The sequence below is a fragment of the Phlebotomus papatasi genome, chromosome 2, assembly GCF_024763615.1.
Source record: "Phlebotomus papatasi isolate M1 chromosome 2, Ppap_2.1, whole genome shotgun sequence".
In the NCBI taxonomy this organism is placed as follows: Eukaryota; Metazoa; Arthropoda; class Insecta; order Diptera; family Psychodidae; genus Phlebotomus; species Phlebotomus papatasi.
Window position 1 is genome coordinate 10,093,281 of NC_077223.1, and position 24,102 is coordinate 10,117,382.

At 37.5% G+C, this 24,102-nt stretch overlaps 3 protein-coding genes across 5 annotated transcripts in view; 1 reads left to right on the plus strand and 2 right to left on the minus strand.

Annotated features, from left to right (window-relative positions):
* Positions 1-820: 820 nt before the first annotated feature.
* LOC129803729 (transient-receptor-potential-like protein) lies at positions 821-13,559 on the minus strand. Of its 2 annotated transcripts, none has more exons than XM_055850482.1 (9): positions 13,458-13,559; positions 10,159-10,206; positions 9,891-10,060; positions 9,649-9,800; positions 9,338-9,575; positions 5,286-6,036; positions 4,556-5,222; positions 3,761-4,256; positions 821-3,699 (listed from the first exon to the last, which is right to left on the minus strand). In XM_055850482.1, exons 3-9 carry the CDS (start codon positions 9,918-9,920, stop codon positions 2,356-2,358), a joined length of 3,678 nt encoding a protein of 1,225 aa, XP_055706457.1. In that variant the 5' UTR covers positions 9,921-10,060; positions 10,159-10,206; positions 13,458-13,559; the 3' UTR covers positions 821-2,355. The 2 variants fall into 2 exon arrangements, with proteins under 2 accessions (XP_055706457.1, XP_055706456.1); XM_055850481.1 differs by having other exon boundaries at positions 10,159-10,301.
* A 2,067-nt stretch (positions 13,560-15,626) lies between these two features.
* Positions 15,627-24,102, plus strand: part of LOC129803731 (uncharacterized) — a 36,805-nt gene continuing 28,329 nt past the window's right edge. Inside the window, exon 1 of one of the 2 annotated variants that reach the window (XM_055850488.1) lies at positions 15,627-15,854. The gene's annotated coding sequence lies outside the window, so the exon portion shown is untranslated. The remainder of the gene's footprint in view (positions 15,855-24,102) is intronic. The other variant, XM_055850487.1, reaches the window with a different exon arrangement.
* On the minus strand, positions 18,924-23,990 carry LOC129803733 (dehydrogenase/reductase SDR family member 4-like). The gene is made up of 4 exons (XM_055850491.1): positions 23,628-23,990; positions 23,166-23,568; positions 19,371-19,505; positions 18,924-19,171 (listed from the first exon to the last, which is right to left on the minus strand). The coding sequence occupies exons 1-4, from the start codon at positions 23,687-23,689 to the stop codon at positions 19,001-19,003; spliced, it is 771 nt and encodes a 256-aa protein (XP_055706466.1). The 5' UTR covers positions 23,690-23,990; the 3' UTR covers positions 18,924-19,000.

Here is a 24,102-nt window from a genome sequence, read left to right on the forward strand (position 1 = left end):
AGCATCGTGGTATTAATTCAAGAGCATTGTGGAATCCACTTTAGAGCATCGTGGTATCAATTTAGGTTGATTTCGAAAAAAAAACGACGTGGATGAATACATCGACCGAAAAATATACCATTAACAATTTTACTAGGTTAATGATTGGATTTAGGATAAGTGTACCAAATTTCTAATATTGAATATTTTCATTACTTCTTCTTAAAAAGCTTTGCTTAGAACCTTGTAGCTACTTTACCGTCTTTCTTTACTCTAAAATCATTCTTAATATATTTTAAAATGAATAAAAATATAGGCAAAGTTTTTGGTGGTACTTCGACCACCCTGATTCCCATAGTTAAAAGAAGTGGCCGAAATTACAAGCTGGCCGAAATTTGATACACTTACCTAAATGAAAGATTTTAAGATGTTTTTGAAGAAATTTGTATAAAAATGATTCTATTAGGATGCAGACACTTATGGAGGATTATTCACTAGTTCGAACATTCCATGAATGTTCCATTCCCCTTCTGTTTCAGCCAAACTTCTATTTTCAATTCCAGTAAAATCCCCAAAAATTGAAACCTTGAGTATAAAGATGAATTTTTTAAAAGGGGAATATCGCCAGAAAATCACTCAATTCCTGTGGCAAAAAAAAAATTGAGGAAAATTTTGCCACGACAATCCATGAAACTTTAACGAGTGTGAAAAACCTTCCAATCCCCCTTGAAGGAATGCCTGTGGAGCTCAATAGATGGATGTTGGATTATATTCCATAAAGGATTTACACCCCGTTGAAAATGTATCATCGCATCTTTATACACATTTTATTCTGTGAATGCTGTGAATGGTGAAAGCCTCAAAATATGAATTTTTATTTAAATTTACCCAGTTTTTTTTTTACATAAATTCATAAATTTCTTATTTTATTATTTCCTCCGCCTTCCATTTATTCAAATTTAATACCCATCATACGCTTCTCGATGCTAAAATATATGATATTTTCCATCAAGGAAACCATTTCGAAAAATTGACGTGTTTTCAGGGAGAATCTTCATCGCACTTAGTTACAATATTAATTGAATTAACCATTATAAATTGCTGACATGAACAAATAATCAGAGGAGTAATGGACGCCAGGAAAGCATCAGTGGCACGTTTATTTTAGAGACTCTGAGGAAAAACTAAGGGGAAAACACTGCTTCTCACAATTTAATCACAATTGATGGAGATGAGTGATGAAAAGAATGCAAATCTTTACTTGTGAACACCACGAGCAGGAATATTGATGGAAGTGCAGAGAATCTGCTGAAGTTAGCAATATTCTTGGGATCGTTAATCACTGAAAAACTTTTAACTCTTCCATTTTTCGAAAGAGAAAGCTATTGGTATTAATTTGCAAATCGATGGAGGAAAATCGTCCAAATTTTTGTAGAGATTTTCAAGTTCCGGAGGTTCCGGAGGCAAACAATGTCAATATTAAACTTCAGGGGGCGTGGCTTAAATAAACTTTGGGCGGTACTTAATCCTATCGTTCAGTAATAACTTTCCCGATTTGAGAGCTCTCTCCGGTTGAACTGTCAGAGAGAACTTACTTAAAACCCGTTGGAAGTTCGAACTTTTAAACTGACAAGTTTCACAAAATTAAGTAAGTTCATGAAAAGGACATTTATTTGAATAATATTGCAATTAAAACGTTCTGCCATGTTGAAATTCCACAAAACTGTACAAAAATTCACTTTTGCAGCAAATTTATACACTGTTGTTGGCATTTTTACAATTGAAGTGTCAGGAATATCGAAATTCGAAATGGCAGAACAATCAACGCCAAAGCGGCGAGTACGTGAACTTGCACTTTAAGGCTTCCGGTAGATTTTCGAACAGAGGCCCGATTTTTGAAACTCTCACTCGCACCCGCGAGCTCTTTAGTGGCCGAGAGAAATCCACTCGCACACCCTGTAGATTCAAATCCTTCTGTAACGACTTCTTTATAACATAAAGTACTCGTTGCACGTACTCAAGAATTTCCGGGGTGTGCGAGTCAATTTCTCTCGGCCACTAAAGAGCTCGCGGGTGCGAGTGAGAATTTCAAAAATTGACCCTCAGATTTGGCTTGGCTTTGGAGTGAAGTGTTCAATAACGCTAATGAGTTGACAGTATAACAGTTGCATTATCATATGGAATGTCAATGTATGAGTTATTATAAATTTTGTGGTTCAATAAACCATCAGTTAGTCCTCTGCAACCTTCTCGTCTTTAAACATATCATGGAGTAACTTTGGTTCTTCGAAAGGTTATTACTGAACAGAGAAGGGAGTCAACTATTTCCTCGTGCAAAAACAATGAAAAGGGTTCGAAAGAAACGTCTAACCTGGACTAGAGCCATCCTTCTTTGGGCTGTCTCTTGATGGTTTTCACTTCTTCAATGCGTTTGATGGGTCTTAAGCAAGGCGGAGGCGAAGAGGCAGCTTTATTGGCGTCTGCTGAGGGTTCTCCAGCAGATTTTTCAGGCACTAGCTTCTCCCTGCTACCAGAAACTCCAGGATCCAGCGTCAGTGTTCCTGAATCTGGAACTTTCCCGGAAACTGAAGTGACACTGGTCCTTCGAGGAGTCGGTGGGGGTTCTGGGATTACAGGTGGGGACTCCTTCTTCGGAGATGAAGGAACTTTCCCAGACGACGATGCAATACTGCTTCTTCGGGGTTCCTGGACAGCCGGTGGAGAATCTTTCTTTGGAGGCGACTGTGTCACAGTCACAGGTGAGGGAGCAGGCTCAGTTTTTGACGGAGGCGGTGGAATCATTCCTTGTCTGGGAGATGGTTTAGCTGCTACAGGACGAGATACAGCAATATCGCCAGCAGTTGGAGCTTTCCTCTTTATCACTTTATACGGATTCTGAGGCTCGTCGATGTCAATCAGAGTGTCTGAGCTTGTCACATTATCTGGACAGGTAACCAAGATCTCAGGCGGTGGGGACGTAATTCTCGGTGGGGAAGTAACACTCGGTGGAGAACTGACAGAAGGTGGAGAAGTCTCAGATCTGGGAGGTGGAGAAACAATTTCCGGGATATTTGGAGCAGGCATCTTTGATATTTCTGCAATTTTCGCAGGCTTAGGGCTCTTCGATAATTCACTAATAAGCTGAGCAGGAGAAGTCGATCGACTCTTTCCATCCTTCGAAGGCTTCAGGGTATTCATTGGCGATATCTCATTAATTTCCTCCTTGATATTCTTCAGCAGCTCCATCAGAGTATTAGCTGTGGGATCCACAATCTCAACCGGAGAAACACTTCCACTCCGATGCAGAGGACTCCGCTCCACGAGTTTTCTGGCCTCCTCCATGGCACGCAGGAGATTCTGCTGATTCTTGAAGCTCTCCCGGTTGCGACAGCGTCCAATTTGCGAATTGGTCTGAATCCCAACATCCTGGATAACTTGGCCCCATTTGTGAGCCGTGGAGGAACTGGCTACTTGCCGGGCTACCCGTCGGAATTTAGCCAGACCAGTTTCTGGACCAGCTGGTGGCTCCTCCGGGGCTTCTTCTTCTGCTTCGGTACCTACAGGAGCCACATGGAAATCTTTCATAAGACGCCTCTCCCACACCTTCATTCTCTTGGCCAAAACAGTCTTCTCTTTGCGCTCCACAATTGACACGTCCATGCCATTGCGTCCCAGAACTTCAATCAATTCATAACGCATTGCTGAAATCTCCATTTTGACCTGCGGGGGAAAGATTAATTTGCATTTTTGAGGACTTCCTGGAATTACCCTCATCACTCACCTCATTGATATCATCCTCCGTCACAGTGTCCTCTTCGCACTTCCTGTGCATTGCCGAGACATATCGCCAGACCAGAGCCCGAATGACGCTAGTATATCTGTGTTCCCGCTCCTTCTCCTGATTCCTCCTAATTGTGGACTTCCTCTCAATTACCCTCTTCTTCTTGGAACGTCCACAGAGTCGCATGAGGAGCTTCATAGTGGGGAAAATGTTAAAAGGCGGTGGTAGAGTTGAGCTATCCTCAAAGTAGCTCATCCAGAGCTTGGTTCTTGCAAACTTCCACTCAGTATCTGAATGTTCGTCAATCATAGCATAGGAATTGGACATCATGGCAATAAGGAGATTCAGGAGGACAATCACATTGATGACACTGTATGAGCCAAACATGAGGAGACCCCAGAAGCGTGTATAGGACTTTATGCCGGCCAATTCAAACGTTTCGAGTTCCACCATTCCAAAACTGGCCCAGAACAGCGACTGGGATGATTCAAAGAGACTGTGCGGGAGGAGAAAAAAAGTCTGTGGAAAATGTCCCAGGTGTAAAATGCAATTTCCCACCCTTAACATCCCATTTCGCGTGGCTATAGCGTGAGAATGGAGCGGATTTAATGTGCTGAATGAAATTCCAGCAATTTCCAACGTGCAATTTTTATTCGTCTCCCGCGCGAAAAATTGTCCTTCAGCGGAAATCTCCCGAAACAATTTCACCAATTTGTCCCCACAAATCATTCTGCTGAGATGGGAAAGTCTCCGCACTTGAAAAGAATTTCACTACAGGGTGTATCTCTTACTTACTTGCCAAATCTTCGCCACTTCATGCAAGAATCTGAATGGGCGTTCCAGTCCGGAAGACCTCCAGGAAGTGAGTAGCACTTCTTCTTCTCGAGATCAGCAAAGTACCACAGCAGCTGATTGAGGCCACAAGCAAAGGCAAAGAGTACAAGGGAGTAGATGAAGAAGAACTTGACAATGTCTATCACCATCCTGCCCAGAGAGATCTGAAGAGGTCCCAGATGGGGATTTATCGAAAACAGATGCACCAACTTCAGTGCTGAGAAGATATTTGCCGCAGCAAAAAGTCCCTCAGCAATAAGCTGAGGATCGAAGTCATCCCAGTGCTCCCGCGCAATGTACGCAGTGCTGGGATCTTTGCTGATCTCACTGTTCTGTTGGATGTAGGCAAATACTCTCAGACAGGCAACCAAGCAGTAAAGGAAGTTCCTCATGAAGTCAATAAAATTCCACATATTCCGAAGGTAGCTTCGCATGCCCTCTGCGAAGATCTCCTGAGTCTCTTCCCAGATGAATCCCAGCACATAAACCACAACAAGAAGCTCGAGATAAGTCGGACCATTGCCACGTTGCCTCATCAGTTCCTCCTCGAGAGCTCGACGCATACTCTCTGTGCCAAAAAGAAGGATCACCTGCACTTCAGCTCGCTGAGACACCAGAATCAAGAGAACTTCCCGGAAAATGACAAAAATTTATTAACCATTTCGTATGAAGAACACCCAAACCAACTTACACAAAAAGAATAGATACGAAGAAGCATGGATCAAGAACTTCATGAAAGGTTTCCTCATGAGTTCTCCCGTTGAACAAGTGGGTGCTACCATGTACAGAGCACAGTACAGGGGGAAAAGCAGAGCCACTCGCACGCAAATAGTCATCTTCTGCATCGCAGACTTGCGTCGGAATCCAGGAACACCTTCATACCAGAGTGCTGCCAGGAGTTGCTGGATATTGGGATGAGCTACAAATTTCTTCTGTTTGTAGTCAATGGCAAGCTCAAGTCTGGCCAGTTTCATATGATCACCATCCATATAGGGCGGAGAATCAGGATCATGATTCAAAATAATAGCCAGTTCCTGACTGCTACGAGATTGATCCAGGAGATCAACAGCAAACTGTTGACACTGCCTCCTCAATTCTACATAGTCGGATTTACACTCCTGCTCAGCCATGGCTAGATTTCGAAGCTCCCAGGACAGCTGGAAGGCAGTAAGCAAAGGATCTGTGGAACTAAGAGCCATCAGGCTGGGACTGGCCAGGGCTTTGTATTCATTCACGCGGGACAGTGAATGTCTTAGAGAATCCTCAGACGAAAGCCTGATACAATCGTCACAGCCGCACTTTACATCATGCGGAGCAGGGATTGTCGCTCCTCGATCAAGCAAAATCTTCAAGATTTCGTAATTATTGCGATGGGCAGCTAAGGTCAAGGGTGTGATGTCCGGTGTAAACATAGCCGTATTGATGTCCACTTTTTGCCAACTCTGCGAAAAATTGGAAAGCTCGGAAAATGAGCTTGTCAAAACATCCCTGGATAGAGGACTACTATTGGAACTCTGACTTCGATCCTCTTCCCTATAAATTGCTCTCACCGTAGAGAAGGTAGGGAACAACAAAAACGCTTCAGACATTTTTCCTTCGAGTGGAAATAACTTGTTTAAGAAGTCATGAGCTTTAGGAAGTCAATCGGAAGCTCAAGAGAAAATAATATTATGAGGAAGACATAGATAAGTGCTATAAGCGTTAAAAGCGATACAATTCCAAGATTAATCAACAACTACAAGATTTAATAAGAGAAAGTTCTTATCAAAACAAAAAACCTTCCAGAAAGGATATAAATCTTGCTTTAGTTGTATTCAGGCGATTCAGTCTCGTCATTTTTACGACGGTTAAAGTATTTATCATCAAGTGTAAATGAAGTGATTAGAGTTATTATCGAAGAACATGTAATAAGCGAATTTTAAATCAAATTCCTTCGTAATACGACTTCCTCCCCGTTTGAAATAAGAAAGGAAGTTGTGAAATATAGATTTCTTTTAAAGTACCCAAGTGGCAAAATCTAGTAAGTTTCAATTATTTTATACAGAAAGTAATAACTAATTTATGTACTCGCATGTAGCACTCCTAAAGTGCAGAACAATTTACACTATTTACGTATTAACATAATAAAACTTACAATATGGTAACTTGAGTTGCGATATACAGTCGTCAGTTTTACGTAAATCTGTGTAACATTTGATCTGTGTATTTTCGCTTTATCTCGATATATCGCGGCCGATTTTAAATATTTTATTTTAATTTTTTATGTTGTTGTTTCAATTACTTTAAGCTTTAGTTTTAGTTTATTAATTATTGATAGGACTTTTTGTACAATAGTTCGTTAATGTTTGTGATTTCTTACTGGGGAATTATGATATGCTCGTAAACCATATAATCCACAAAAAGTTCGTAAAAAGTTTAGTTTAGTAAAGTTCGTAAAGTTTCAGCGCCCTAAAGAGTCGCTTACGCAGAGAATTGATGGAATTTTTAAACAGATCAGAGAAGAAAATTTGCCCAGCCATGGATCGTTGTGGAGGAAACATCGCCTCCGCGTATCCTCCGCCGTCAGCCACCCAAAGCTACCGCCAGCACCACAGCTACCAACGTTTTGAACCACTAAAGGTGCAGCTCATGCTCAAGAGCTGCCTAAACAGTCTCCAAGCCATTCTACTGGCAGTTCCGCCTTGAAAGGAATTCCCGGGCCGAAAAAAGCCCGCAAATTCACTCCAGTGACACAGAAAATTTGCAGACCCACAGAAGATATCTTTGTAATAAGATAAGGAAAATCGGCGCCAATTTTTCGTACTGTTTTTAGCGCTAACGGTTCATAAGAAATGCATTTCAAATTAACCACGTGATAAAATATTTGCATATATTTAGGGGAATATCGAAAATTATTTTATAAATGAGTTCCAAATAGTAGGCATTTTTTTTTTTGAAATTCTTGCAATCCGATTTCATTTAAACCGGAACGCCCTGTACTGTGATACCAAATCCCACGCACCCAATCGCCGCCCGATGGAGTGCCTACGCTGGAGGACACAAGAGCGTATGGGACATAGTTCCTAACCCCGGAAGGACCATGGAAGGAAAGAAGGAAAAGCTGGGATAGGACTGAGGACAAGAATTTTCAAGGATGTACAGAATGGAATCAGGAGAATAAAATAATTTTTGTATCAAACTTCACGAACAAATGACAAAATTTTGCAAACATTTTGCTATCTGTTTACGACCATTTATTAACAAATGTTTATAAAAGAAGAGAAAATTCTCGTTAAGTGATTATGTTACGAAAAATTATTATTGTTATTATTTATTGCACCTAAGCATTATCATACATCCAAGATTATTTTGCAACATTGATAATTTTGATGTGGGTAGGTTGTAGTTAATTTTTTAGCGTCCACCGCCGTCTTAGCGTTGGTAACCAACCTCCAGAGCAAAACGGTGGAAAAGCTCTTTCATAGTTTGTATATGCCAAACATCCATAGGATGAATAAATTTACAAAAATTACAATGTTTTAATATTGAACTACATTACGTAGGATAATCAAATTCAAATTTATCAATTGTTACATACAAAACATGCCATAGCCCAAGGAAAGCAAAAAGAGAACAATGTTCAAGGTAAGAGATGTCTGAATTTATTATAAAAATTCGGGTGACATCTCTGAGTTCAGTTCAAGTTAATAAAAATTATTACAAATTTAAATGTTAAATGTTAAATGTTTATGAAAAAAATAAAACTCTGTAGAGACTTTTAAGTACATTTTAGAGGACGATTTACGACCATTTCGTAAGTCCCCAGTAGGAATTCGCAAACATTTACGAACAATTTTACTAAATAATTTTTTTCTGTGTAGTAATGGGAGTCCGAGTGGTCTCATGTTAGCACGACAGGTTGGCAAGACAGTTTTTTTTTTCTGTTATTCTTAATAAATATTGAATTGCTATATAATATCCTCGAAGCTCAACTGTCTCAGAATAAAAGTTTCTGACCACATCAGGAACAATGGGGGCTTCATAGGGAGTGTATCCGGTGTTTGCCAGTGGAAAAGTGAACATACTAAGAGGAAAACACTTTTTTGGTCTTGTCCAGAGCTTACGGTCCCGATATGGACCTTCTTCAAATTGAAGCAATTTTTTCAAAGATTACACAGTCAATGATGAAGCATTTCTTCCGTTTGGCTTCGGAGGCTGGTCAAAAACGCTAAGATGGCGGCAGACGTATGATAAGGGGGAAAATGTGTAGTTTGAATAAAATTATTATAATTAAAATTTAGATAAGTAAAAATTTGTTAGTTAATAAACGCTTAATCAATATTTAGAAGCAAGCCAAATTCAGTCAAAGTTAGGTTTGGCTAGAAGAACGTTTTTATAAAAAAGAGTTTGTTAAAAATCTTTAGTATTCATTCAAATTGGCCCAAGACGGCAAACAGCCTAAGGGCATCATAGGGTTAGTGAAAAATGAAATAAATTACGATTTCAATGATTTTAATCACCCCATTCGGGTCACAATTTGCTACTTGGGTACAAATGAATCTCTGCGAGAATTAGCTTATGTATCTCTTACATATGCTGTGAATCCTTTATGGAAGATTCTATAGAAGAGATAGGAGGAAATATCTTGTTATGAAATACGGAAGTTGCAGCTAAGTAAATTCTCCAGTGATTAAGAATTAATAGAAACAATGGAGAGACTTGTTCCGCAATGAAGAAAGTTGGGATTTAAATTGAATTACTTACGTAGGGTTCACCATCTTTGTGAATGAGCTCCTCATGTTCTAGCAGAAGCTCTACTGCTTCTACGAATTCCGCATTGATGGCCTGAAGGAGAGCATCTCTTGTTTCAACACCCATTATCACAAGTAGCTCCACCATCTCCAGATTCTCACCATCAATAGCCAAGGTGAGAGCACCCCTTCCCAGTGAATCCATGCAGTTGATGTTAAAATGGTGCTTTCGGGCGGCCTTCTGGAGCATCCTGAGTAGGATGAGAAGGGATGTCTTTTCTGGATAATTCGGATTGAAGGTGTATAGGAAAAAGTCAAACAAACCTCCTCACGTTGGCCAAATCACCCCTTTCTACAGCCAAAAGGAATTTTTTCTCATCAATTGTCAGGGGTTTGGGTAAATCCAGAGACATGGTACCAGTCAAATTGCCAATTCCTGGCACTGGTGACGGTGAAGTGTCCATGTCAACACTCACCTGAAGTTGAGGAGGAAGTCAGCAAACGAGAAAACGGATGCAAATTGTTGAGGATAACAAAGAGAGAAACAAGGTGGAAAAAAAACTCACCGATTCAGAATCCTTTCTATCATTTCCCATTTTTCCGCCGATTTTCCACACTGATTCTCTCCCTTGTTCAACCCCCCGGATTATCCTCTTTAGCGTATTTCCCCGTGAAAAAGTCCTCCTACATCCTCAAACACTTGTTCTCAAGCCCTTTGCCCGCCCCTTTTGATGTGCTGGCGCGCAAATTAAAGAAAAACACGAAGGAATTTCAAAAAAGTCAGTAAGGACTATCCCCTTTTATCCGCAGGATCTCTCCAGCATAAATATTTACCCAGAAAATCCGCCCTCAGGACAAATAGTCCTTTTTTTGTCTGGGATGCTAGAAGTCGGGGAAAAGGTCAAATTGGTGTTAAATGGTCCCCAACCACGTATGAAGATGCTTCTTCGCGAGATCAAGCGGATTGAGTGGGAAACCTATAGAGATTTACCCAAAAAAAAAATTTAGAGAAATATTCCCAACATGCTGCGGATTGGCAAAAAGGCAATCCATTGTGGAACATGGGATTCTTGAGCCTGATTCGAAAATTCAAGAAGGAATTCATAGTGCAAAAATTCTCGGAGATACAAAAATTCCTCATTCTTCACATTAAAATTGGTATTACACTCAGGGAAAAAGACACCAAAAATATATTTGTCTTGATTTCCATTTTCCATCCCAGAAGATTTACAACAGATTCGAGAAAAACAAAATTACTGGACCATATACCTATAAATTCTGTATAAATATTTCAGAGCATTTCAATCGTTTATGTGAGGTAATTTATTAACTTGATCCAGAAAATTTTTGTACTCATATACAGAGTCGTAATAAAAATAAACCAGTAGGGGAATTCTGTAACTATATGACAATGTCATATGACAATTTTTAATGGTGAATTCTGTAGGGGAATTCTGTAATTTTCGTGGCATTATCACGCGTGAGTTCGAAACCTAACAATGCTAATCGAGCTTTTTTTGTCATATCATATGAGTTCGAAATTGCAATTAGGGTAAGTGTGCCAAATTCCGGCCAGCTTGCAATTTCGGCCATATTTTTTGTTCCTCGAATTTCCATGAATTTTTAGTTTTTAGATACTCTTGAGATTGTACAATGCAAAAAAATAACAAAAAATGTCGCTTCGACGAGCAAGATAATCTGAAAAAGACATTGAAAGAATTCTGGAAGGGCAAGGAACTATGAGAATGAAGGTGGCCGAAATAGGCCACCAATGCTATGTCTACATTTTTATTCAATTTAAAATGTATTAAGAAAGTTTTTAGAGAAAATAAAAATGATAAACTGTCTGCGAGGTTCCAAGCAACACTCCTAATATAAGAGTAACAAAAATATTCAATTTATATTAAAAATATTACATTTCAAACTTGAGACTTTGTCGCTTGCATGCAACTATACCGAAATTTGGCACACTTACCCTAACTGATTTTTTAATTAAATGCCTTTATTTAGTGATATTATGCAAATATAGTCTGTCTTGGATGATTTGTTTAACAAAATCCATTGTCATTTGAACTGCCAGAAATCTCAAATATGTGACTTCTGACAATGCCACGTGAGCTGAAATGGCAATGTCACGGCTACAGAATCGCATTTTCGAAAAAGCTCTCCTAAGATTCAAACCCAATTTGTCATATGGCATTGCCAGAACGTTACAGAATTCCCCTCCTAGACAACATTAAAGCCCAGTTAGCATCTAATGGCCATTGTAAACTAGCTCTGTGAAGCACTAAGTATCTTATAAAAGTCGGATTTTAACTTCTTCCGAATTTACTATATAAAAAATTTAAATTTATCATATGACATTGTCATACTCTTACAGAATCCCCTGTCAGGGAATACTTAAATGAATCCAAAGTATTTCTAATCAAAGCATTTCTATAGATCGCCAAAAATTTTCAATGATAAGACAAATATAACTTTTAGTGCTAAACCCTATTTTAAACGGTGTAATGTCGTTTTTGTATGTATGTTTCCGATGAGCCATTTAAATATTATCAATTCCGGTAAGAGTCCGGAAGACGGTACACCTAAGAAAAAATCGGGTTTTCTCAAAGCTTTTGACTCGGGCTTCAAGCCTTCCTCAGTGTCTGGTGCAAGAAAGAGTAATTTCTGGTGTTACAGTGCCCGCTCTCTATTCCTGATCGCCGTAATCCGGACGAGTTATCGACGGTTACATTTAAAATCATTTTGAGGTTATGTATGCACGAGTATTCGGCAATGAAAATGAATTATTCTGTGAGTTTTTTGTTTAATAAATGAAGTATAATAGCATAGAACTCTCTAATTAACTCTTAAACTTCTTTAAAACTGGATTACGAAGCGGCCATCTGTCATATTGTCTCCCAATCATCCGGATTACGAAGCGGGCACTGTATTTCGAAATGTACCCGCTATCTTAGGCTTATACATATGTGTCTTGGAAAATCTCCCTCAGTGGTTCGGTCCTGAGATGTGTCCCCATATACTGAGCATTCACAGCTGGTGTTTGGTTCTCTAATAGTGTTTTGACTAAAAGGTATATGGAAGTCTATTTGCACAAAATGTCGTTGATTTTCGAAATATTCAAACTTAATATCGAATTTTAAAAGAAAACTTTCACACAAGAATTGAGAAGATTTATGAAATACCACGCTAAGAGGCTGCTAATATATGTTATTTAGTGATTTTAAGGGAAATTATATTAGAACGAAATTATAAGAAATCTCGTTTACGCACAAGAAAACGTACCCTGACACATGTTTATATTCAAGACATTTCGAAATTTGAACAGAAAGGAGTTCAGAAACCACGTGGACGCAACGAGAAGTAAAAATGTCTTATTTTCCTTATGGCTCCGGCATACCTTTTAGATCAGAAAAATTTCATAAAGTCGAAATTCAAATCCCTTTCTTTCTCACATGCTTCGCATATGTCTATTTTATTCTCTCGTACTCTTCTTCTTCTTTTAAACATCACTCCAAATTCAATTTTGCTCAATCAAATTTGGTATGCGAAAGAATGAGATAGCCATATTCGAAACATGTGAGAAAGAAAGAGGTTTCGAATTTCGATTTCATGAAAATTTCCTGATCTAAAAGGTGTGCCGGAGCCATTAGCTTTCAAAATCGATTTTCAATTATCTTTTTTCTTGGACACACTCTATCTAGTTGGCGAATGCTCAGACTATCTGTTATAATTCCCTTAAAAATTTTGAATTATAATACCCCTCGCTTTTTGGAATGTTTTAGCAATTAAGAGAATCCGATTTTTGAGTTTTAATTTTCCCCTCCTATATTTTATTCTTGTATTGTTATTTCCAAATTTTCCTGAGTGTACATTATGAATTTAATTCTCCTGCAAAAAGAATTTTATGCATTTCGCAATTCTCTGTGTAAAATAGTTTAAATAATTGCAATTTTAAAGGGATATTTCTGTATAATTGCACTTTTATGAATCACTTCCAAATAGCTTTATGAATAACTTCCGAATATTTAAAATTTTTTTCCACACAATAATTTAAGCACAATATTCTAAATTGCTCTTCCCAAAGAAGATAGGCAAGTTTATGCGCAATCTTTGCAACAAATAAGTACCTAATCACTTCAAAATTTAAATTGTATCCAGAGTGGGTGATTGGTTTTTTGGTGAAAATCCAAAATATTCCAACTGGCACTTCTTGAGTCACAATTTTCCGCCAAAAGTAAAGCACAGGAGTAACTAAATTGTCAACTCGCCTTCCCAGTGTATTTATAGGTGTCGATTCAGTAATTCAATTAGTGCAACATTGCCACAAGTTGGATTACTTTTTATGCTTTCTCACAGAATAAGATTTGTGGGTCAATTTTTTGAGTTCTATGGGTTGAATCGATACTGAAGAAAAGACTTTTCCCTTTGATTTGCAAACTGTTCTCACGTGACAGAAATAATGTAAAAAACATGTTGAAAATTTGCAGGAAAATTCAGCGACAGACTTTGGGTGGAAAATGATGTGCCCTCTTGAGAAATGTCCGCGTCATGGTGGTCAAGAGTGGAAAAATAAATCGATGGCGGCGCCAGATGAAACATGACTTGGGCAGAAAGAGTGATCTTCAAAAATATTTCACAAATTATTGCTACACTGATGGAAAAGATGTGGGATGATGCTGCGTTCTTCGCAGTGTAATCTCAAGAATGAATTCTAAGGCTCAAACTCGCTTGATTTTCTAAATAGGGACAGTTGTAGTGCAATTAACCCATCATACACAAAGTAGTCGATATTGGTTAGTTTATTGATATTGCAGAAATAATATTCGAATTGATGCAAGGAAAGGATTCTTATAATTACTTCAATTCACCAAGGCTGTGGAATAGCAAGCTTGGTTAGTTACGTATTCGACACACCTACAACATTAGCCGAGAGACGGCTTAACGTAATTTTAATCAAAATTATGATTAGACTGCATTCCCGTCAGTTTCCCACTAAGCCGTTTCGGCTCAAGCCGGTATGTCTGTCTCTAATGCATAGAAAGCTTGACATTGTGTCGATTTTGATAATATTTTCCTTAATACTCTTTTCTAATTTCAATTCTAGATAACAAATTATTATCTTAGTTAGTTACACTATATAAATAAATGGTGTTTGTAATGATTTAATATAAAGCAGAGGTGAGCAAGAACGGTTTGAAACCGAAGAAACGTCAAATGAAAATTGTACGTTAATGGTCAAAACGATACCTGGACAAACTTTTTTTTTAATATTTATTTTATTAAAGCAATCTGCACATTACATACAAAAGGTTGTGCAATAAACTCTATGAGGGACTAGAGAAAAAAGGCGACTTGCGGGTTGATCTTAGGGATCAACCTACATTCATTCCAGAATCTATAAAAGCAGAAATAGGTCTGAAGGTCTCACCCTTGTGAGCCTTCTGTTCGATTTTTCGTCTATTGCCAACCGACCAGCGAGATCATTCGGATGCCTAAGAAGTCTGCTCTTATATCTTTGGCTGGCAGTCACGAATTCACCTTGGACTATCGCTATCATCGCTATTTTGAGATCTTTATGGAGCTAGTCATTCGTCACATACCAGGGAGCTTCCGCGATTTACCTCAGTGCTTTATTTTGAAATCTTTGCAGAATATCTATACTGATCTTGGCGGCAGCACCCCAGAGTTGGATCCCATAGGTCTAAACTGGTTTAATAATGGTTTCTAGGTATTGAGCAATTGATTAATTAGCAAAAATCCAGAAGATCCGGAATTTTTTTGTATACGTGGGCCAGTACGTAGGTTCTCCGATTGACAAAAAATTCAAATTTTTGTTTTTAGCTGCCTCATAAAGCTCCCTACCCTTCGTGTTAATTAGACGGGAACCCCAAAAAGGATGTTTAGCATTAAATTCTGCGGAAGCGATAAACCTATAAAATTGCCAAAGAAACCCTCAAACTGTTCTCTCTTGATTGTATGCCTTGGTGGGTAATACACAGCTGCCACAGTAAAAAAACCTATTTTGACGGAAGTTTTGACGTTTATTCGGTTTCAAACGGTTTTTGCTCACCCCTGGTGTAAGGAATATAAATTCAGTTGATTTACAGACATATACCAATTCCAAAGAGTTAACAATTTCGAAACCACTACTGTGATCTTACTAGAACAATTCCTATTCGAATCATATATTCGAGCATTCCGCAAAAACTCTCTGCACCTCCTCAATTTTCTTTTACTTTTCCCGAAGCGCCGACTCGCAAGAGGAAAGTTTTCTCAAGATGATCATGCATCTCTTCAGTTAATCACAAGTCTCGGGAGAGTCAAGTTGAGTCGGTGATTGAGTATTTAAGTATTAAATAGTTAAATTTAGATGCAAGTGCAATATTTAGTGCTTCTGAGCCCTTTGGCAAGTGAGTTTTCAACGTGATCACAAACTCTCGATCACTCTCTGTTTTGGCGCGAAACTCTTCAATGACCGGAAGTGGGAAAATTTTTGCTGAAGATTATTTTTGCTGCAGAGATGAGTCAGTTGAGAAGTTTATTCTTATTGAGAAATCACTATATTAATGAAATATGAACAAATTGTGTGTAATTTCTTGGAGTTACTCAAATGAGGCAAGCATGAAAAGATGAAAATTGTCCAAAAATAGACACTGGCTGCGATTGAGGGGCATCCAAAAAGCCAGGGAATCCATCACAATTTTCACTGCATTCCACTGAATGTGCTTCACCACCGAAAAATACGTGTGGTTTCGAAGACACAAAGAGGAATAAATAAAAATACAATGGAACATCATTTTCGTGATCTTATGGCGTCTCTTTGGGGGCCTCTTCGGTCTATTCATAGAATTTATTGCACGATGAAAACAATGGTGAAGGAAAATTCGCGGAGTGCTCGAACTCGTGATTGACTCCCAGATGTTTTTGGGATGTATACGGAATTGCTATTGATCTAAACTAGTTTAAAAATAATTCAAAAACCATGACAAAAGCGACCAAGCGTATTGTTAATTTAATGTTTAATGATATCGATTTAAAACTTATTTAAAAACGGTTGAAAGTGGTTTAGAATTTATCAGAATTTCAAGACCTTTCAAATGATCCCAATCTTAATACACATTACTCCAGGAATACCTATTGAATAGGATTTTTAGGTTCAATATTCCAAAAAGAAAAAACGAAAATAACCAAAAAAAACATGGAAGATAGAGTCCAGTGAATAAACTCCAGAAAGATAATTCGTTCGATTTAGAAAAGGGGGCGGTCAAAGGTGGCTGCTGCACCGAGGCCTTTATGGGTCCATTATGCATCCTGAAAAAAATTTGCCCTATTAAGGGCAGAATGTGTCAAACCAGCCCGTTCTGCGGATAATCTCCATCAAACAGGCCGGCTATATCTTTAGTAATTCACTTAGAGGCAGTACCGCTTTACCAAGCAGTACCGCCTGAAATTACACAAACTGGGGCAGTCACACACAAGGTGTATGACCGTCTCCTCAGTCTCATATCATCCTCTGCACATTGGATCGCATTGGATGCCAATCTTATTCAGATGTTTCTTCAAACAATGGCCGGTTATAGTGTTGGCCCCGGTTACCGAATCACGGCTTCGTATGAGACTTCCGATCCCACGATAGTTTTGTAAATCCATAGAACGACTTTTTCCGAAAAGCCCCAAGTATCCTACGAAATACTGAAGCAATTTGAGTCAACATATTCAAGCGTTTGGATTATAGGTAGGCATTCATTCATTTTCAACCGCTTATCCCGATCGAAATTGTGGGCCTAGACTAGAACTGCCAAGTTAGCAGCCAACCCCTGTCGTTCCTTCAACATATTAGGAAGATGTCCGAGGTCTATCTTGCATAGCTTTACTAGGGATTCCTTCCAAGGCTAGCTTAATAAGGTAAAATTTGTAATTTCGGACTACACTCAGTCCCGGGATTAAGCACATTTTCAGAACCGAAAAAAATGCGCGAAATGGCATTACGCATCGAGAAAATTTGCATACCCGCAGGGGCTTTCTTTTGAATAAATCTGCCGTAGAACGAATTTCGCGCGGAGTAAAAGTTCTTCAAACAAAAAGATTCAACTGTTTAATAGAAATGCATTAACAAATAGTACCTTTTGGCCAGAGTTCTTCAATAAATGGTTAGAATATTTAAAAAAATTTACTTTAATAAAAGAAATTAAAGTATTATTCTGAAAAAGTAGCAAAATGTTTTCAAATTTCCCGTGTCGCAACATAGTATACATTCAGGCGTATTTTAAAAATGATTTCATAAATTGACTCCCAATGGTAGGCAAACTTGCATAATTGTATGTGCATAATTCCGTCAGGTGCATAATCCCGAAAGACTTAATTCCGGGACTGAGTGTACGCTGAATTCTGGACAATCCCGGATATTTCGAATTTTAATAATCTAGTAATTATGCAAGTCTTCAGTTTTTTTTAGTTTTGAAAATTACTTAAATTTAATTAATTTCTCAAGTTCTAAGTGTCTGAGTTGTCCGTATTCTACATTATTTGGTCCGAAATTCCAAACTATGCTGTCCGAATTTCCAATACCAAATTATGCAAAAATTTGACTTCTCAAGGGGTCAAGAACAGAGATAAAGCTACCAAAAGCGAGATATTTTATATAGTTTTTTTTCTCTGAGTTCGAGCAACAAGAACAGGAAAATTCTCATCCACGTTCCCTGTCGCTCTAACATTTTAGACAGACTGGGTGATCGTTTTTTTTTGCGACAAATTTATCGAAAATTTTATCATACGACCAAAAATATCACGAAAAAAAAATACTGCGCATTGCCATTTTCTTTCTTTTTCATCGTGGAAAGTTTCCTTTCAATCGAGACAATTTTTCCCGCGGGAGAAAGATTAATGCGAATCCCACCCACAAATCGTGAATTTTCAATGAAAAAAAAAAACTCCTGCGGAAAATTCCCCACAGAGAGAGGAGAATTTTGGAAGTGAATGGAAGTGTAAATAGAGGAAGTTTATCATTTGGTGAGGAAAAATTTTTTGCGATCAAGTTTATATAATTTTATTTATAGACTTCTCTAATACACTCTTTTTTTTCTCATCCCAAAACTATTTTCACGATCATCGGGTTCTTTTTTCCGCACTCTCGATCTATTTTCAAATTGAAATTCATCGCTAAATCCCAACGTCATTTTCATGGAATTTCGCAGAGTTTTCCGTGAACTCGCACTTTCAGTGAAAGTGATGAAAAATAGAAAGAATCCATTTATAAATCAGGCACAGTAATCTCGTCTGAAAGTTCTGCAAACACGAAAAATAAAAATTAATGGGTTTTTCGTTCGATGAGATCCGCGATTGCATTTGAAGGTCTCATGTGAAGGTCGTTCGTTGAATTTCTCACTAAAGCCTCCCAAAAATTCTTTCAAAGTGATCCAATAGAGTTTGCGCTGATAAATTTCACTGTCAGGGAAGTACAGAGGCAATAAAATATTTTTTTCATGGGGCTTCTAACTAAGCGAATATTGGCCCTTTTGCGACAATTGTGACGATATGATAGAAAGCTTTGCGAAGTCAAATAAAAATATTATAAAGAATTTATATTCAAGAAAAACATTATCAACACATTAACACTTTATTTTTTCCTTTGGTTTTTTTTCTGCTAATTTCAAGTTTTTTTATGAACACTTCAGTGGCGAGTAGTAACTCCTCCTGAAACAATAATTGTCTCTCCTGTTATGTAACTTGCGTCATCTGAGAGAATAAAGGCTGCAGGTCCAGCTACTTCCTCAGGTTGACCAAATCTTTTCATAGGTATTTCATTTTGCAGAACTCGTTGAAAAGATTCCAACTTTCCATACTGAAATCAAGCCAAAATTGGTTTTGAACGAGATATTAACTTAAGGCCTCTACACATTGGGAGCAATTTTCGTCAAAAATTGAATTTTTGATAGAATTTTGACGTTTCCACCTAATGCAGACGATTTCCTTCAAAAAGGAAATGTTTGACGAAAAAAGCTCCCAATGTGTAGATACCTTTAATTGCGCTCTCCAGTTACCTCTTTCATAAACAGCGTATCAATCGGTCCAGGAGCTATGCAATTTACTCTAATGTTGTCATCAGCTAGCTCTGCACCAAATGTCTTAGCAAGGCGTGTCAAACAAGATTTTGCTGTGGCGTAGGCACCAAGACCCTCAATATTTAAAAATTTATATAAGATTAAGCGATTGGTTTAGATTTGTTTGAACTAAACTTGTGCATGTAAACGTTAAGTTTCAATACAACAGATACCAGGTCATTCAATAAGTCCGTAGGATGACACATAGATCCCGCTAATCTTAAAAAATCTGGAATAATAATATCGAATCACCCACCTTTCAAATGATATTTGTCAAAATTTGACAGAAACCGAAACATTTTGGTTTTCATGTTACAGCTGAAGCAACCAATCTCAGTATTTTACTGCTCGTAGTCTACAGATATACAGCGCTGTATTTTTCTTTTTAATTTGAAAATGGAATTTATTGACGTAAACGAGAAAAAGTCAGAAAATAGTCAACATTTGAGAATCTATTTAAAATTTTGAATAAAATCACCTTTGGAATGGATAATAGCCATGTGTTAATCAATGAACGCATCGCACGCTGCCCGAAGATGAGACTCCGGCATGTTAGCCCAATTAAGACGAAGGGCTGCCTTCAACGGATTGATATTCTGGTATTTTTTGTCATGAAATTGACCAACAAAATGCCCCTTTTGGAGAAGTCGAGAGAATTTGCATTCGCTGATCGTGGGGACCAACGTGCGCTCGAAATCAATAATGAAACGCTGTTAGCCAATCTTCTTTGACTCGCGATTTCTATAATGGTTCCGCGGCTTATTAGAATCTCCACTATTTCTAACCGATTTTTTGTGTACTCATGGCTTCAGAGCTTCTTCCAGAACAATTTCCCGATACATATTGATATTTATTTTGACCCCATACTTCAAAAATACCAAAGCAAAGAGAAAATCTGACATCGCGGAAGACCATACCATAAAAATTATGGTCCTTGACTTCCGGTGGACGTTCAAATGTTAATATTATTGTATGACTTTTTCTTTAGGTAGACACAAAAAATTTACTTATTCATGGATTGCTCAATTGGATAATTTTGCGCATAGGAGAAGCTGATCTTTGGCAATTGGTCTGTAACGGCCAAGCGAAGCAATTCATTCACCCAATCGAGCATAACTTCTCCTTGAACATCGATAAAATCTTATGCTTTTTGGAATTTTTAAGGAAATATGTCTCATGGTTATTTGCTATTATTTTACTATTACTATTACTATTTGTTATTATTTTTATGTGAGTTTCAGAGACCGTTTCTTTACAGCCATAACGCGGTTTTCGTTCAATTCGTTACTTCACCTTAAGGACAATGGTTAACAATGATGAAATTTTTTTTCGACATCCACCCTAGAGTTTTATAATGGTGGCACTATCCCTGTATCGAGTTATACATATTTCAAAACTCCAAAGATTTAATCCCATTCAGGTTTTGAAGGGACCTTAAGATAACCATTGGAATCTGAGCAATCGTGCCATCATGTTAGAATACCATTACGGATAAAAAAATCACAAAAAAACATAAAGGCTTTTATGGACTTGTAACCCAGGGGTGTGACATTAGCTCTGAAAATGCGACCAGTTTTAGTGTAATTTTTTCCTGTTTTCATGCACATTTCACGAGATATCTCCAAAACTACAGGTTGCCATTTTAGGGTTTTTGGTTGCCTATTCTATATTAAATCGGCTTTTATTTCGTATTTTTTATTATTTGCTAATTCACTTTACAATGATAAAAAACAGCTAATAAACTCAAAAGTTTTTTCGGCGCGCTAGAAACATATGGGAAACATAGGGAACGTCATGCCCCTGTTGTAACCAATGTAAAATAAATTAACTTTACACAAAATTTGAGCATGCTGTCCGAAACGGTTTCAAAGTTATAACGATATAAATATAGTTGCAGTTCAATTGACTCACCCTAAATGAAAATTTGAAATTTGAAATTCTAAAATGAAAATTTTCTGGTCGGACGGGATGGACGATACTTAGAACAATTGCCACTGGATAGCATTCAGAACAGGCGAAGATGGACGCATAACGGAAATGGAGTCTGCAATTTTGAGTTCTGTTTTTTAACTAAACATTATTAAAACGATATCTCAAAGTAAATTAAGATAAGTGTTATCCGGATTCTTCGCTATTAATTAGGATGATTTAAATTTGGTTTTCGGACCAGCTGCCGCATTTGTACACTTTCGTCCAGAACCCAAAAATCAAAAACGAAACAAAATTGCAAGATGTTGTGTTTGAAATGGTCCTTCAGACGCCATATTCGCCAGGCCAGAACTCAAGGAATTATTACCTGAAGAGATGGCTCACTGACTAGCACTTTTACTCAAAGAACGAACTAATAACTGAAATATTTTGGAATGTTTCTGAAAAACTCATTTTTGGACCGGATAAAAAAGTTGGATAATCATTGAAAACGTTCCCGTCAAATAATTTCGTCAGATATCTTTAAATTTTCTGCAGAAAATATCTACACCTCTGCCGAAAATCTGCCGAGAAATCTGTAGATATTCCTACGAATTTTATTTGGGCTTGGGACAAAATTCGACAGAAATTTTTGCAGATTTTCTGACGAATCCTGGTGCATACTCTGACGAATTTCTGTAGATATTTTGCCGATTTTCTGTAGATTTTTCTACATTCCAGACTTTCCAGACAGCTGTGTCAAAAAAGATGGAATATTTTTCACTGAAGTTTGCAAAATTCTATAGAGTTATTCTTAGTGATATCACAGTGTTTATATAAAATAAAGAATTCTGCGACGCTGTGTTCTAAGTAGAGAATAGTGACGTGAAAACTTTAAACAGAGTGTCGACCAAAATTTCGTGTTTTTGTATCATACGATTGGCGATTTTTAAGAAATTAGTATTTTTGCTCGCATTTTTTTTACTTATCTAAAATGTGTACTCGGTAATGCTTGTTAAGCAGAGCATACCATTTTTTATAACTTCTACAGTTTCTTCATAGATCAACAATATTTTTGTAAAGTAATGGAGGTTATGCAGATTTTCGGCAGAATTTCTGCCGAGAATCTGCAGATTTTCTCTGAATGTACTAGAATATACCGTTGAAATTCAAAAAACTTCCGAGTAAAATCGGCAGGTAGAGCAATGATTTGACGGGTTATATCGGTGTTCTCTTGATAAGTAAAATCGAATTTGACCAAAAAAATTGTTTAATTATCCTACGGACTTATTGACTGACCTGTTAATATTAGTAACCTAACCTCACTTTTTGTCTTATTCGGTTTTTTGTTCTTTTTGCAACAATTAATGACTAGGAACAGTGGAATTTCAGTAGCCTGCTCTCAAAAATTTACCATTAGGGCATAGTGGAGCGTCTTTAAAATGGGGTAGCTTTGAAATTGGACTTTTTCTCTTATTTTTAAATTAAACCAATTGCGAAGCTAAATTACATCATGATAAGGACTAATTACATTTAAAAATAAGAGAAAAGAACCGATTTCAAAGCTGCCCCAATTCAAAGGTACCCCACTTCCCTCTAAACGTGCAACTGAAATTCATCGATTAAGTTTATATGCTATAAATAAACTTGTACTAAAACTGATTCTGGACTTGATTTTAGTCTGTTCTGTTTATACTATTTAGCTGTTAACCGAAAATATCATTTTATCCGCAAACAACCCAAGTGCTTCACTCAAGTGAAATAAACGAGTCAGATTTCTTTAAATTCGTGACAAGTTTAGTTGAAAATAAAATGATTTGGACTAACGAAAGTATCCTTGTATGCACTAATTGTTGATATGTAGACAATGTTTCCTCCTTTGCGTTTTTTCATCAGCGGAATGACCTCTTTGGTTAAGAGAAATGCACCTTTCACATTGACGTCAAAGCTTTTATCCCAAGCGGCTTCTGGGCAATCCAACATCCTCCCAATGTGAGGATTAACACCAGCATTAACCACAAGAACATCAATTCCACCAAAATGATCAACAGCCTTTTCAATTAGCTGAGCACGTTCTTCAGAATTAGATATATGACACTGTACTCCGATAGCTTCAATATTCTCCTTTTGAAGGATATCTACAGCTCTCGTAACGTTGCCCAATTTTCTTGAACTAACAACTACTTTGGCTTTCTCTTGGCCAAGTCTTCTAGCTATAGCAAGGCCTATCCTGTAGGATAATACAGGTGATTTCTCTCGGTTTTGACACAAATTAATTAGATTACTAACCCATTTGTTGATGCTGATAAAACAGCCACTTTGCCTACAAATCGAGCACAATTATGCTGCATTTTGTTTAAAAGATTATTACAAAATTTCTAGATAAACCACCCAAAACTGATTGTTCTAGTGAAAATGACTTGAACTTATATAAGATCACACGACAATTAAATGTATAATTTTATTCCTTTTAATAAACTAGCAAGACGTAAGCTTATTAATTACCGGTGTTTAACCCTTCAAGGCAATTTTAAATAGGGAAAAGTTTTAAGTTAAAGGAATTTGACCCATTTAGCTCGTTTTCCGGAATATAAGGACAAGCTATTAAAATAATATACATAGAAAAAAACCGAAAAAATAAACAATTTCGCCCTTCTTTAAAAGCAAGGAATTTTGCGTAGGATTATCAGCTGAAAATTTTACAAGTTGCACAAAATTAAGAATCTCACCTAATAGTGAAGGGTTGACATGCAGTATTTGCAGT